General features: G+C 40.0%; 1 protein-coding gene across 1 annotated transcript; it reads right to left on the bottom strand.

Moving 5' to 3' along the window:
- Positions 1-369: 369 nt before the first annotated feature.
- LOC102271647 (olfactory receptor 1I1) lies at positions 370-2,063 on the bottom strand. Its single transcript, XM_014480945.2, has one exon. The coding sequence runs from the start codon at positions 1,775-1,777 to the stop codon at positions 827-829; it is 951 nt and encodes a 316-aa protein (XP_014336431.2). The 5' UTR covers positions 1,778-2,063; the 3' UTR covers positions 370-826.
- Positions 2,064-17,095: the final 15,032 nt, after the last annotated feature.

Raw genomic sequence — 17,095 nt, 5'->3', positions numbered from 1 at the left:
TTTATCCATTCCTCTGTTGATGGACATTTAGGTTGCTTCCACATTATCTTTATTGCAGATGAAGATCTTCATTAAAATTGAGTATAGCTAATGGATGTGAGAGTTGGACTGTGGAGACAGCTGAGCGCCAAAGAATTGATGCTTTTGAACTGTGGTGTTGGAGAAGACTCTTGAGAGTCCCTTGGACTGCAAAGAGATTCAACCAGTCCATTCTAGAGGAGACCAGTCCTGGGTGTTCTTTGGAAGGAATGATGCTAAAGCTGAAACTCCAGTACTTTGGCCACCTCATGCGAAGAGTTGACTCATTGGAAAAGACTCTGATGCTGGGAGGGATTGGGGGCAGGAGGAGAAGGGGATGACAGAGGATGAGATGGCTGGATGGCATCACCGACTCGATGGACGTGAATTTGAGTGAACTCCGGGAGTTGGTGATGGATAGGGAGGCCTGGCGTGCTGCAATTCATGGGGTCGCAAAGAGTCGGACATGACTGAGCGGCTGAACTGAACTGAATCTTTCATTCAACTAGGATTATCCATGTACCATTTCTATAAGACACCCCAGAAAGGCCAATTTAAGGCTACTTCAAAATCTCCTACTCTAACCTTCAGGAGGAAGATAAACCATGGGGGAAAATACACATCTTTTCTTTCCTGCAGTGCTTCATTCATCTCTTATGACAGACACATTTACCATGTCGACCTGTGATGATTTGTTGACAGATCTCTATTCCATACCAGACTCTGAATGCCTTGACAGAAGCAATGGATGTGTTTCAGTGTTCCATGCACTGAACTGTGGCCCTGGAACATGGCAGGTGCCGAACAGCTATTCTGCCCTAGGACTGATGGGTGCTACTTTGCCACCCAGCTTCCTCAGGGCTGCCTTCATGTCCTTGTTCCTTAGGCTGTAGATAAAGGGGTTCAGCATGGGAATGATCACAGCATACATCAGGGCAGCTGCCTTATCCTTCTGGGAGGAAGTGGGAGATGCTGGCTGCAGGTACACAGCAAAGATGGTGCCATAGAATAGTGTCACCACGGTGAGGTGTGAGCCACAAGTGGAGAAGGCTTTCCATTTGCCCAGAGCAGAAGGGATCCTGAAGATCGTCCGAAAAATGCAAGTATAAGAGAAGACTTTGCACACTAAGGGGCTGATGCCCATCACAATGCCGAAAGCAAAGATCACTAGCTCATTGGTGTGTGTGTCTGAGCAGGAGAGCTTCAGCAGGGGCATGAGGTCACAGAAGAAGTGGGGGATTTCAGAGGCAGCACAGAAGGTCAACTGAGCCATGAGGCTGGTGTGGACAATGGACTGGAGGTTGGTGATCAGCCACGACCCCACCACTAGCAGCCCACACATACGGGGACTCATGATGGCCAAGTAGTGCAGAGGGTGGACAATGGCCATGAACCGATCAATGGCCATCACAGCCAGGAGGAAGCTGTCCATGGTCCCAAACAGGTGGAAGGCATACATCTGGGCAAGGCAGCCTGCAAAGGGGATGGCTTTGCTCTGTGTCCAGAGGTTCACCAGCATTTTGGGGACAGTGGTGGAAGAGAAGAAGATGTCGATGAGGGACAAGTTGGAGAGGAAGAAGTACATGGGCGTGTGGAGGTGTAAGTCTGTGATGATGGCCAGGATGATGAGCAGGTTTCCAAAGATGGTGACCAGGTACATGGGCAGGAAGAGCCCAAAGAGGAAGATCTGATGCTCTGGCTTTTCTGAGAGTCCCAGGAGGAGGAATTCTGAGACTGCTGTTTGGTTTTCTTGTTCCATGGATGGCCTGTGTCTACTGTGAGGAGAAAAAGGCAGAGGGAAGCAACCTAAAGCTGGGAATCAAACAATACTACAAAGCTACAGTCATCAAAACAATGTGGCAGTGGCACAAAAGCAGAAATATAGATCAGTGAGGCAGAATAGAAAACCCAGAAATAAACCCATGCATCTATGGTCAATTAGTCTACGACAAAGGAGGCAGGCTGCACAAGGTTGGAAAGACAGTCTCTTCAACATGTGATGCTGGGAAAACTGGACAGCTACATGGAAAAAAATGAAATTATTCTTTAACACCATACACAAAAATCAGCGAATGTTTAACAAGAGGATTCCTACATGCTGTTTTTCATAAATCCTCTGTTCTTTATCAGTTTCTGTTGCCAGAAGCCAGTGGAATGGCATGCCACTCCCAGGACTGCGGTCATAGGATGAGACAGGCTTGAATCTCCTTCAGTAAACATTCTCCTTATGACAAAATTGCTTAGTCTCGATCCTTTTTCTTGAGATATGGATTGTCTCCTGACCTTGTGACCATTATTAATCCCTGTTCCCTTGGTAACGGTTGCTGTACGTTTGGTTTTCTGATCTTTATCCTTGTCGAAACAAATTTCTTGTACAACAACCTATATATACTCACAGAAAGATCATTAAAGCACCTTTGCTCCATCAGAGCTTGGGTCCCCGTGTCTTTCTTTCTTTCTTTCTTTCTCTTTCTCTCTTTCACTTTCTTATCATCGACTCCAGACCGCCAGGTTCCGGTCCATAAAAGGACTGCAACAAGTGGTTCCAGAACAGGGACTTGGCATATGTGGCATTTCGGATGGAGTGACTCAGGGCCTATTGAGGTCGGTAAGTACTAAGACATGGGTCAAACGGCTGGAAAGCCCCATCATTTCTCTACTTTACTTCACCATTTGTTTAAAGCTCAGGGACTTTTGGTTTCATGCCAATGAATAGAGGCTTGCTTTCAAACACTGGTTAAATGTAATCCTTGGTTCCCTAATAAAGGCAGTTTTGATTTAGAAATTTGGCACCAGGTCAAAGAAAATGTTGAACGAGCCATCAGGAAGGGAAAAAATATTCCAATTGATTTCTGGCCCCTATGGGCTCTCATTAAAGCTGTAATTCTGCCATTTCAAGGTAAATTCTAGCCCTCCCAATATTCGACAACAGACAGAACATTTATTACATGAATATAAATTAAATGATAAAACTTTACAAAAGGCCCAATTAGAATAACATAAAATATTTCAAAATTTTCCTTCTAGCCCTGCCCAGTGCTTCAAATGCTCCTCCTCTGCCAACAGGCACAAATCCAGAAGTCTCTCCTTTGTTAGAACCTAATGATTCTGATGACGACTCTCCTAAGACATTTTTTTGACACCAAAACCTGCAATCCTTTTTAAAATAATAATGATAAGTCCTTAACACAGATTTCATATTTGCTGAAAAAATCAGCCAGGGAGTTTTCTCCTCCATGACAGAGGCTCTCTGCAATTACTGCTTTTGCAATCACAATTGGATGAAGTTCAACATTTCTCTGCCTTTCCAGTTTTAAGAAATCCTGACTCTCATTAGCACATAATACCTTCAAAATAATGTATTGATGAAATCTTTTTTTACATGCAACAGATGAAAAAAGCTATAATTCTATGGTTAATATTTGGATGACTTTTACTAAAGAGCTTCTTAAATATCAGTCATTGTTCTTGGAAATTATTCTCTATGAAAGGCTGTGGAAGTTTAAATAAACGCTCTCCTTAAAGAAGGAAAATATCTTCAATGGATATTGTGGTTTCTAATTTAAGCCAGAGATCATGCTAACAAGAATGCTCCATTAGACAATCCTGACAAACCAAATTACTTTTGCAAATGTTTGTTTGGGATGGAAGACAATTTGTTACACTGTGGTGGCTCAAATACAATGCCTCCCTCTCCCAGGCAAACCAAAAACAGTGGCCCTTGAAGCTTGGGATCGAATTACTCTTCAAGGAGAGCCAGCAGGTAGCTACACTAAGATATTACAAGGACTTATTTGACTTTTATGCTCTGATGCAACAAGCTAGATTAGAAACTGCTATTTATCAGTAATGCAAATCAGGAGAAGAAACCAAAAACAGCTAGAGAAATTACTTACTATTATTATTTGAAGGCTTGCAAATCAGAATCAGAAAAGCTATTGATCCAATTGGTGAGACTGGGACTGGCTTACTGAAATTATTTGAAGGATACTTTACATCTAGGATCATAAATTCAAAAGATGCAAATGCTAATAAAGACAAGAGTCTGCTGCTGCTTTAGAAAGGGAAATGAAGCAAAGACTTTAAATCTAAATTTGATATTGAAAAACCATTTGGGAAACTCCAAAAGGGACTGCAGGTCTAAGAAGGCTAAAAAAAATCTGTTCTCAAAGAATCAACATCTGGCAGTTTTGCCATCGATATACCAGCCCTAAATGATTTTTTTCCTTTACCCTCAAGCAGTCCCTCTCTAGAGTACCTACCGGACTTTTTGGACCCCTGCCCCACAAACCTTTGGTCTTTTACTTGGCCAATCTAGTTTGACTACTAAAGGAATTACTGTTCACCCTGAGATAATTGATTCAGATTATAAAGGAGAGATTCAAATTATGATGTCATCTCAGATTCTATGGCAACTCAAAAAGGGGGACAAAATTGCTCAATTACTTCTTTTGCCTTACATTTGTATTAACTCCTCTAATAATGTATGGACAGGTGGATTCAGCAGACAGATCAAAAACAATCCTTATGGACATCATTGGTATCTGATTATGCCTGACCAAATATAAATATCAAAATTAATGGTAAAGATTTTCTGGTCTCCTCAACACTGGATCTGATATTACTATTATTTCCAAAGACTTATGGCCCAAATTCTGGCCTATACAAAAAATCTCTTGCCAAATTGCAGGCATTTCTCAAACCAAAGTACAAGAAATTTATAAAAATATTCAAATCTACCCATATGAAGGACCAAAAGGCCAGCCTGCAACATTAAGACCTTATGTGATAAATGCATCCCTTAATCCAATAGAAGGGACTTACCTATGAAATGGCAAACTCAGATATACATTCCACATTTTTCCTAGGGGTAACTGCTCATTTAACAAACAAAGCAATTATTAAAATAACTTGGAAGAATGACGAGCCTATTTGGACAGAACAATGGCCCCTTACGAAAGAAAAATTACAGGCTACTAAAGAACTTATAGACACACAATTAGAATTAAAACATATTGAGGAATCTTACTCTCCTTGGAACTCTCCTATTTTTGTTATATAAAAAAAAAATCTAACAAATGGCATCTCTTAACAGACCTTAGAAAAGTTAATGCATCTATGAAACCTATGGGTGCATTACAACCAGGGATCCCATCACCTACTACTATTCCTCAAAATTGGCACATTATTATTACTGATTTACAAGATTGCTTTTTAAATATACCTTTATACCCTTTAGACCGAGAGAGATTCACTTTCTCTCCCTTTTCCTAATCACATTGGGCCTCATAAAAGATTTCAATAGACTGTGTTACCTCAAGGTATACTTAACAGTCCTACTATTTGTCAAAATTTTGTAGCCAAGGCTTTACATCCAATGTGACAGCAATTCCCTCATGCATATATCATTAATAATATACTGTAACTACAAAAAGGAGAAATGATATTTTTGACACTGAATGGCCATAATATTCTTTAGACTCCAGAAAAAACTGATTAAAATAAAATCTTTTTTGAAATTGCAAAACCGGTTCTTCTTACATGTGCAGTTAGGAAAAGGTTAACTTGTTAAAATACTTTTTTGGAGCTCCAATTCTGCCTGGGAAACAAAAACAGGCCTAAGAAAAAACCTAAAGTTAACTCTTATCATGTCCTTGGGATACACAGCCCACTCTATCTGGGACTCCAGCCATAAACAAATTGGTGGAACTCAGAAAAAAAAAAATCTATCAAAAAGATATTTTAAATTTGAAGCGGAAAATGATGTCTGTCTATCTAAAATTATCTATGTCTCAATGTATGTCTTTGTTTTTGGACAATATGAAATTAATGAGCTCTATTTAAATTCAAGTTCATGTGAACTGAAAAATATTCAATATTAAATATAATGTTTATTTAAATATAAATATAATTTAAATATAATTGTTAATCTAATTAAGACATGTCTTAAATCATCATTATATAATACTTTTATTGTGCCTAGATTTAAGGTAAACTAAGTTTGTCAACAAAAAGTAACTCTTTATATATATAAATATATAAATGAGATGAAAACTTTTAGATAAACTCTAATAAAAATAATTATATTTTAAAAAATGTCTATCTAAAATAATCTCTTAGGATTGGGGTAACTTAAATTCGTAAAATTGTACTAAACAAAATAATAAAAGTTTATTAAATAGCTAGGTCATTTCCAAATAAAGTAAGATTTTAAAACATTAATTACTGAACACTAACTTCCTCTTACAAAAAGTTTTTCTTACAGAAAAACTAAAAGATTTTAGACTATTAATAAATATAGAAAATATATAAAAATAAAAAAAATATATTATATAATAAATATATTCACCAATCTATAAAATGCTAATATACAAGACACTTCATAGTTGCTAAAGAAAATAAGATGTATGCTTTTAATATAAAAATGGCAAATAAAAGAAATGGCAAATAATGATGAATACAAAAATATAAAAACATGGGATTTTTATGACAAATGAAAGAGAATTTTATGGCAAATGGATGTAACAGGATCATCCGGGTTGCCTGAACGATTTCTTCCTTTTCCTTCTTACCTGTCTCAGTTTCTGACAAAATTCAAATGGATTTTTTTATTGGCTGAACACACCCTCTCCGAGGTGAAACTACACAACATGTTATAACCCACCTGTTAGCTTACTTTGCAATAATGAGAACACCTGATTCTACAAAAACAGACAATGGTCCTGCCTATATTTCTAAGCAGTTAAAACAATTTTTACATTCATTCTTTATTAAACATTTTACAGACATTCCTTATAATCCACAAACACAAGACATAGTTAAACAAACACATTACACACTGAAACTACAAATAAAAAATGAAATAAGGGGGAATACACAGGAACACTTTTATCTTCCTTATCCAGAGCAGACTTTACTAGATTCCAATGCAATATGTTCTTTAAGCCTATAACTATTGTTAATATAGCTTTATTTGTTTTAAATTTTTTATACTTACCGCAAGGAGATATTTTGACAAAAGCAGAAAAGCATTTCGAGACATTGAAGGACACCTCCCTTCCTTTGATCATTTGGTATCAAGACAGGTTGAATAAACAATGGAAATCTGGGAAATTAATCTTATAGGAAAGGGGTAGGTATGCTTGTATTTCTCCAGATGGATCCAACGAACTCACATGGCTTCCTCTTCGGAAGGTTTGACCTAAGGGGGCCCCCAACATTCAAACTAGAGATGAAACAACAAAAACCCCAGGAGGAAGAAATTCCAATACAGGCCATGGCGGCTCTAAAGATCTCCAGAAAGCACCGCCCTCGGCGCCATCAACCTTATGATCTCCCCTCTTGGGGACAAATAAAAACCCTTACTAATCAAGCTGAAAATCTAGTTTCTCAATAGAGAATGCCTCGGAGTCCTGAAAATATTTTTTTGCCCTGCTTGCTTTTGCTTTGCTTGCCTCCCCTTTGCTTCCCCGCTCAGGCTGAACTGATTGATCACACTTACTGGGCTTATATACCTAACCCCCTTTACTTCAGGTTGTAGAATGGACAGAGAAAGGACCAATCTCATCCACTAATGACTCCATACATATGCCTTCTCCCTGGAGCCTGGAGGGCCCTCTCATCCTGAGGAAGAAGGAAGACTAATTAACATTTCTCTAGGTTATGAAATCCTTCCTTTGTGCATGGGCCCAGACAAAATTATGTATAAATGTTAGCAGACAAACTTGGGCTTTTCATCCTGCCTCCAAAAAGGACTTTCGGACATTGCTTGGATTATTTACTGCCCTTTCTTTTTATAAAAACCATGTTTCATATACTGAAATGTCAATAAAGAACAAAAGTTAGAATGCAAAGGGTTTACTAATAAAGACTTTAGATATACCCCTGTTTATTGAGATAAATGTCAAGCTAAATCAGGGAAATTAATGTTTATGGCCAATTACACCATTGTTAATTGGGGACCCTATAGTATGTGCGTATCTAACTGCAAAGATGATATTAACAGCACCACGTGTGACTATGCTACTCAAGTAGCATAGAAGGTTACTAACACTACAGTGGAGCATTACCATGACAAAGGACTTCTTGGATGGCTTGATGGTGGAATGGCCCCTCCTCGTCCTCGAATCGTCCTCGATAAACTGGGCCTGGACGATGAGACGTCTGGAAACTTGCTGTGAGCACCAAAGAACTTGGAACTTGGACTGGACATCTCACAGGGACCAATCGTAGTCTTAGAAACTATTTCTTTTGTTATAGGGCTTCCCTGGTGGCTCAGACGGTAAAGCATCTTTCATGATAACTATTGCCTGGAAAATCCCATGGACAGAGGAGCCTGGTAGGCCCCAGTCCATGGGGTCGCAAAGAGTTGGACATGACTGTTTCTTTTGTTATAATCAATCATATTTCATACAAGCTTGTGTTCCCCTTTCTTTTGTTCTAGCTATAGGAAGTTTACAATTCAATAAGACTTTACATTCTGTAACTTGTATAAATTGCAAGTTATATATTTGTCTTAACTCTTCTGTTTCCTTAAGAAATGAATCCCTTTAGATTTTTGATCTTGACGTAGTCTGTGGTTACCAATAAATCTCCAGCGGCCCTGGGAAGAAGGCCCCATGGCTGGACTTGCTTCCTGGTTACTTACTAAACTGCTCCAGTGATCTAAACGATTCATTGGATGGCTGATTCTTGGCATTTTGGGATTAATAGCTATTTGCACACTGCTGCCGTCACTGGCATTGCTTTACAAACCTCAATTCAAACACATAATTTTATCCAAAATTGGACTAAAGATGCTCATACTATGTGGGCCACTCAGGCTCAGATAGATGAGGATATTCAAGATGAAATACAGGAACTAAAAACAGTCATCAAATGGGTTGGAGATCAATTAATAGATGTACAAAAACAGGTGATGCTAAAATGTGATTGGAATTCTACTCAATTTTGTGTTACTCCTGTTCAATTCAATAATAGTACCTACAACTGGGAACAAATCAAATTTCATTTACCAAACATACGTGATAATGCCTCTCTGAATGTACAATTATTACAAAAATAAATCTTTGAAACCTTTTCTAAAAATCTGCCCTCTTCCACTAATTTGGAAACTTTTGCTGAACAACTAGCTGATCAATTATCTGGGTTAGACCCTCTCGGATGGTTTCAAAGCATTACTCACAGTATTGGGTCTGGAACTGTAATATTGGTGATTGTCTTGACAATTATATTTGTCATTCACCATTGCATTCATGCAAAAATTGTTAAAACTAAACAAACTCAAATGGTCAGAACCCTTTTCACAAATATTATAAATAAGGGGGAATTGTCAGGGAATGTTTAACAGGAGGATTCCAATGTGCTGTTCCTCATAAATCCTCTGTTCCTTATCAGTTTCTGTTGTCAGAAACAAGTGGAACGGCACGCCGCTCCCAGGACTGAGGTCATAGGATGAGACAGGCTTGAAATGACGTCAGTAAACATTCTCCTTATGACAAAACTGCTTAGTCTCGATCCTCTTTCTTGAGATATGGATTGTCTCCTGACCTTGTGACCATTATTAATCCCTTGTTCCCTTGGTAACGGTTGCTGTACGTTTGGTTTTCTGATCTTTATCATTGTCGAAAGACATTTCTTATACAACAGCCTATATATACTCACAGAAAGATCATTAAAGCACCTTTGCTCCATCAGAGCTTGGGTCCCCGTGTCTTTCTTTCTTTCTGTCTCTCTCTTTCACTTTCTTATCGTCGACTCCAGACCGCCAGGTTCTGGTCCATTAAAGGACCTCAACAGGGACCTACTTAAACTCAAAGACTTTTGCACAGCAAAGGAAGCAATATGCAAAAAAGAAAAGACAATCCACAGATTGGGAGAGAATATTTGCAAATGATGTGATTTGATGTGTGCCAAGGGATTATTTGCCAAATTACAAACAGTTCATGACACTTAACAGCATCAAAACAAACAACCCATTCAAAAGATGGGAAGAAAACCTAAACAGACATTTCTCCAAAGAAGACATACAGATGGCCAAGAGGCACATGAAAAGATGTTCAACATCGCTAATTATTAGAGAAATGCAAATCAAAACTACAATGAGGTATCTATCACCTCACACCAGCCAGAATGGCTAGCATCAAAAAAATTCACAAGCAGTAAGGGCGAGAGATGGTGTGGAGAGAAAGGAACCCTCCTCCACTGTTGCTGGGAATGTAAATTGGCACAGCCACTATGGAGAACAGTATGTGTACATGTGTACTAAGTCGCTTCTGTGTTGTCTGACTCTTTGTGACCATAAGGACTGTAATTTGCCAGGCTTCTTTGACCATGGGATTCTCAAGGCAAGAATACTGGAGTGGGTTGCCATGCCCTTCTCCAGGGGATCTTCCTGATCCATGGGTTGAACCCCTGACTCTTACATCTCTTGAATTGGCAGGTGGGTTCTTTACCACTAGTGCCATCTGGGAAGCCTGGAAAATGGTACGGAGGTTCCTTAAAAAACTAAAAATAGAGCTACAATATGACACTGAAACCCCACTGCTGGGCATATATCTAGAGAAAAACATGGTTCAAAAGGATACATGCACCTAATGTTCATTGCAGCACTGTTTACAACAGCCAAGACATGGAAGCAACCTAGATGTCCATCAACAAAGGAATGAGTAAAGAAGATGTGGTACATGTATAAGTACAGTGGAATATTACTCAGCCATTAAAAAGAATGAAGTAATGCCATTTGTAGCAACATGGATTGTCACACTGAGTGAAGTAAGTCAGACAGAGAAGGAGAACTATTGGATGACATTCCTTATATGTGGAATATAAAAAGAAATGATATAAATGAACTTACTTAGAAAATAGAAAGAGATTTACAGACTTAGAGACTGAACTTATGGTTGCCTGGGGTCGGGGAAGGATGGAGGGAAAGGAAAAGAGCTTGGGATGGACATGTACACACTACTAAGTTTAAAATGAATAAAGAACAAGGAAATATGTAGAGCACATAGAACTCTGTTCAGTGTATGTGGCAGCCTGGATGGGAGGGAGTTTAGAGGAGAAGGGATACATGTATGTGTATGGCTGAGTCCCTTCCCTGTTTACCTGAAACTATCATAATGTTGTTTGTTAATTGGATATACCGCAATACAAAATAAAAGGTAAAAAAACAAACAAATCTGGGAGTCAGAAATGGAGCTTCATCTCAGCTCCCTGCAGATCTGTACATTCTGGGAAAATCCATGGACTCCTTGTAGCTCCCCTTTGTTGATCTTTGTTTCCTTAAAGAAAACCATCCATGTGTGAGACAGTCTTATAGGTCTAACTGAGTTGTTGCGAGACAGCTGGATATTGTTCAAAAACCACTATGTCTCTTCAGTGAAGGAAAGCTTCATAGAAAACAAAATTGAGAGAGGTTAAACCCATACCTGATCATCTTTGCTTTCTTCGTTTCCCCTTAACTTTCTCTCTTTCCTCCCTTGCTTCCTTTCACCCTCCACCAACAAGATGCAGTATTAACATCAATTTTGGTTTAATAACTAGGGATATATGGAGGGATAACACTCTTCCTCTGCTTCCGGTGAAACTCGAGTTCCTTAGGGGCACTCTATGATCTGATACCAGGTGATCACTTGATAGACTCCCTCTCATTTATTGTGCAGAGAAGACAATGGCACCCCACTCCAGTACTCTTGCCTGGAAAATCCCATGGACAGAGGAGCTTGGTAGGCTGCAGTCCATGGGGTCGCTGAGTCGGACCTGACTGAAGTGACTTAGCAGCAGCAGCAGCATTTATTTTGGTGGGGATCAGTGCTGAAAGCTCCTCTAACAGTGTGGGATTATAAACGTGCACAAACATACTTTCCACACTGTAACTTAAGTATGGCTTAAGGCTTTTCGATGGAGACCGAGGTCTTTTCTCTGAGTATGAATAAATTGATGGTGGGTCTTTATCAAGCATCTTGCCTCAGCAATATACATAGACTGAAATCTATCCTCTGTGTTTTTTTTTTTTTTTTCATGAATGTGGAACAAAGAAGTAAGGAGCTTTGCAAAACAGTTCAGGTGCAGAATCTTTTCCGAAGTTTTACAATTTTACATCTAAATAATCTTCAAGTACCTTGGTCACATCAAATTTGACAGTAGTTTTTAATGATTCTTTTTTTTTTAATTAAGTCTTTACAAAGCATTCAATCTGGATTTTGTGAAGACACAATTTCCTATCTCTTCCCTTCTCCTTACTTCCCTTCCTCCCTTCTTCCTTCCTTCCTCCTTTCTCATATAGTTTGTTAAATGACACCATATTAGTTAAATAATGTAATTGCAGCAGCAACTACAATCAGCACAATCAGGTTGGGGATTACTTAAATTGGTTCAACTCAGTTGCAGCTTCCCTGATGGCTCAGATGATAAAGAATCTGCCCGCAATGCAGGAGACCTGGGTTCGATCCTTGGGTCAGGAAGATCCCCTGGAGAATGGCATGGGACCCCACTCCAGTGTTCTTGCCTGGAGAATTCCATGGACTCAGGAGGCTGGTGGGCTACAGTCCATGGGTTATCGAAGAGCTGGACATGACTGAGCAACTAACACTTAAACTTCACTTCAATTCAGCTGAGGAGGAAGGCTAGTGAGTAACCTTCTGGTCTCAAGCATTTGGTACAGCAGTCAGTGTATTTTTAGGGAAAATGGGAACTTTGGATGAAGCCAGAAAGCTAGTTAAGTGGAATTTTTAAAGGGAGTTTTCATGGTAACAAAAGACTCTCTGGAGCTTTAAAGCTAATGGCATTTTGGAAGTATATTTGCTCTCAGCAGCCACTTCGCAGGACAAGAAATTTTCTTATGTTCTAGACAAACTGTCACTTTCCACTGAAATATTTTTGCACCCTCAGTAAAATACACACTGTTATACTGTGTCAAACAGTTATTCAAAAACTGTATTCAAAATAAAAACTCCCAGACCCAGCCCAGACTATTCAGAGATAAACAGTTTCCATAACAACAAGCTCTGAACAAATGTCTAGTTGGCAGAAAGCAGGATGTGCTACATGCTTATTTCTGTAGTTAATGTAATGACAAGAAAAGTGAGTTTGTAAAATAACACTGGGCTTCCCAGGTGGCGAAGTGGTAAAGAAGTCTCCAGAAGAGACTTAGTCACTTTTCAAGGATTTTTAGAGTTGGGTTTGAGGTTTTTGTAGGGTGATGCTCAGGTTTCTCTGGACTGCCTATTCTACTGTGAGCCTCTTCCTGACCACACATTTACAACTGTCTTTGTTTGTTGACATGAAGTCTTTGACTTCTCTACGACAGTGGTTCTCAGCCTTAAGTATACATCAGTGTCACCTAGCAGGCTGGTTAAAACCCAGGTAGCTGTGCCCTGGGAGTGTCTGGGATGCAGCTCGAGAATCAACAGTTCTAGGAAGTTCTCAGGCTTCCCTGGTGGCTCAGATGGTAAAGAATCCGCCTGCAATGCAGGAGATGCAGTTTCAATCCTTAGGTTGGGAAGCCCCCCTGGAGAAGAGAATGGCTACCCACTGCAGTATTCTTGCTTGGAGAATTCCATGGACAGAGGAGCCCAGCAGGCTACAGTCCATGGGGTTGAAAAGAGTCGGACATGACTGAGCAACTAACATACACATGAAGTTCTCAGGGGACACAGCTGCTGCTGGCCCAGGACTGCACTTGAAAACCTCAGTTTTGGAGAAAGGTGTCTTATGGTGTCCTGCATCTACAGACCCTAAATACTTTCCCCCACATGACTCTGTATCTTTCTCCCAGTCAGAGAGTATAGAACTGGTCTTGGTTCCTCTTTGTCTTATTTTCTCTCTTTCTCCATCCAGGAAGGGATGAAAGAAATTTCTCTTCCCAATCCCATCCATCTCACTCCCCTTCTCCATCCTTCACTGACTTACCAGGATGGTATCACCAAGACTATGGTCTTGGCAGACTCCTTCTCCACGGGCCCCCAGCAGATCCTGAGGTCATTGCTAAGGCACCAGGAAGGGCGTGAGGGGACCACTCAGCTCTGATGGCTGGGGCAAGTCTGATATCTACGGTCAGGGAGCATGGGAATCATGTGTTCCCACCCCTGCTGGGGTATGTGAACAGGGAACCAGGGACACAGCAGGGTATTTACAGTTTGGGGGCTCTTGGGCATTTCAGTCCCAGGGCTCCTTGTTAAGGAAGATGGTAATAATTTTGTTTGTTTCCTTGACCCCTGTGACCTGTTCTCTGGGATTGTGTACTCTGGGATGATGGAGTGGGTAAGCCGGTGGAGATGTCACCAGGGATTCACTCTCACTAGGAAACCCCGACTAGTGTATCTTCCCTGCTCAGACTGAGCCTCAAGGCAGTTCCTATGCAGGGAACTACTGGCTATTTTCAATAGTGCTACTATGAATGTCGAGGTGCAGGTACAGGTTTTTTTTTTTTTTGGTCATTCATTCATTTTGGATAAAATTTCTTTTTCTTTAAAACATTTTTATTGTAACTATCCTTCAATTAAAAATAAATTAAAAATGATTTTTATTGGTGGATAGTTGATTTACAATGTTTTAGTTTCAGGTGTACAGTAAAGTGAATCAGTTACACACACATACATAAATCTCCACTCTTTTTAGATTATTTAGATTATTTTCTCATATACACCATTACAGAGTATTGAATAGAGTTCTCTGTGCCATACAGTAGGTCCTTATTTGTTATCTATTTTATATATGCTATGCTAAGTCGCTTCAGTCGTGTCCGACTCTGTGACCCCATAGACGGCAGCCCACCAGGCTCCCCCGTCCCTGGGATTCTCCAGGCAAGAACACTGGAGTGGGTTGCCATTTCCTTCTCCAATGCATGAAAGTGAAAAGTGAAAGTGAAGTTGCTCAGTCATGTCCGACTCTCAGCGACCCCATGGACTGCAGCCTACCAGGCTTCTCCGTCCATGGGATTTTCCAGGCAAGAGTACTGGAGTGATATATAGTGGTGTTTCAGTCCCAGGCCCAGTCTCCCAATTTATCTCTCCCTCTATCCGCTGGTAACCATTTGTTTTCTACATCTGTAACTTTATTTCCACTTGGCATTTAAGTTTATTTGTACCCCCCCCTTTTTTTTTAGATTCCACATATAAGTGATATCATATGATATTTGTCTTTCTGTGTCTGATTTACTTCCTTTCATAATGGCTGTGCCAGTTTACATTCCCACCAAGAGTGTAGGAGGTTCCTTTTTAGAACCACCCTCTCCAGCATGTATTATTTGTAGACTTTTTGATTATGGCCATTCTGACCTGTGTGAAGTGATACCTCACAGTAGTTTTGATTTGACTTCACCATAATTTATGTAACCAATCTGCTATTGATGGATGTTTCCAGTCTTTGCTAAAAATGGTTACTTTGTACACATATCATTTCACAACTGTGAGTGTGCCTGAGCATGAACTCCAACAGTGGGGTTGATGGGCCAAAGGTTGCCTTCTGATAAATATTACCAAGTTTTTCTCCACAGGAATTGTATTAATTTACAGTCCCCTTAGAGATATGTGAACACCTGTCTTTTCACACATTGTTCACCAACAGTGTGTGTTTGTCATCTCTTGGGTATTGTTCCTGTCACTCTGATATGTAAAAAAACTAGTATGCTAGTATGATTAAAAATAATTAACAGACTTTATTATTTTATTACAGTTTTAGATTTACAGAATAATTAAGCAGATAGTACAGCAAGTCCATATACTCACCCCTGCTTACAGTTTTCCTTATCAGTAATGTTTTGCATTGACAGTTAATGAACCAATATGGATACATTCCTCAGTATGAATTATTTAACTTAAAATTTTCTTTTATTTTTATTTGTTTTTTTTTTCATTTTTTTATTGGACTATAATTTCCTTACAATATTGTGTTATTAATAGTTTCTACTGTACAACAACATGAATCAGCTATAAGTATAAATATATCCTCTCCCTCTTGAACCTCCCTCCCACTCCCCCATCCCACTCTTCTAGGTCATCTCAGAGCACTGAAGCTTCCCACTAGCTATCTATTTTACACATGGTAGTGTATATACGTGGAGAAGGTGATGGCACCCCACTCCAGTACTCTTGCTTGGAAAATCCCATGGGTGGAGGAGCCTGGTAGGCTGCAGCCCATGGGGTCACGAGGAGTCGGACACGACTGAGCGACTTCACTTTCACTTTCCACTTTGCTGCATTGGAGAAGGAAATGGCAACCCACTCCAGTGTTCTTGCCTGGAAAATCCCATGGGTGGAGGAGCCTGGTAGGCTGCAGCCCATGGGGTCACGAGGAGTCGGACCCGACTGAGCAACTTCACTTTCACTTTTCACTTTCATGCATTGGAGAAGGAAATGGCAACCCACTCCAGTGTTCTTGCCTGGAGAATCCCAGGGACGGGGGAGCCTGGTGGGCTGCCGTCTATGGGGTCGCACCGAGTCGGACACGACTGAAGCGACTTAGCAGCAGCAGCAGCAACAGTGTATATACGTCAGTGTTACTCTCCCAGTTGGTCCCACCCTCCCCATCCCCGCTGTGTCCACATGCTTGTACTCTACTTCTGCATCTCTATTTCTGCTCTGCAAATAGGTTCATTTGTATCATTTTTCTAGATTCCATGCTGCTGCTGCTGCTAAGTCACTTCAGCCCTGTCTGACTCTGTGCAACCCCATGGACTGCAGCCCACCAGGCTCCTCCGTCCATGGGATTTTCCAGGCAAGAGTACTGGAGTGGGGTGCCACTGCCTTCTCCGCTAGACTCCATATATATGTGTTAATATATAATATTTGTTTTTCTCTTTCTGACTTATTTCACTCTGTATGACAGACTCTAGGTCCATCCACATCACTACAAATGATGCAGTTTCACTCCTTTTTTATGACTGAGTAATATTCCATTGCATATATGTACAGCATCTTCTTTATCCGTTCATCAGTCTATGGGCATGTCTCAGTATGAATTTTAATTTACATTTCTATATGAGTGAGAAGGAAAATCTTTTTAATATATGAATAGAATCTGTATTTTCTTTTCTGTGAACTCTCTCTTCAGATCCTTTGCCTATGCCTATTTTCCT

Source organism: Bos mutus, chromosome 7 (genome assembly GCF_027580195.1).
Source record: "Bos mutus isolate GX-2022 chromosome 7, NWIPB_WYAK_1.1, whole genome shotgun sequence".
Lineage (NCBI taxonomy): Eukaryota > Metazoa > Chordata > Mammalia > Artiodactyla > Bovidae > Bos > Bos mutus.
The sequence above is the reverse complement of the archived record's forward strand: the minus strand, read 5'-3'. Positions and strand labels throughout refer to the sequence as shown.

Coding starts and splice junctions, on each gene's coding strand:
- LOC102271647 (XM_014480945.2), bottom strand. CDS start 1,777: ATGGAACAAGAAAACCAAACAGCAGTCTCAGAATTCCTCCTCCTGGGA.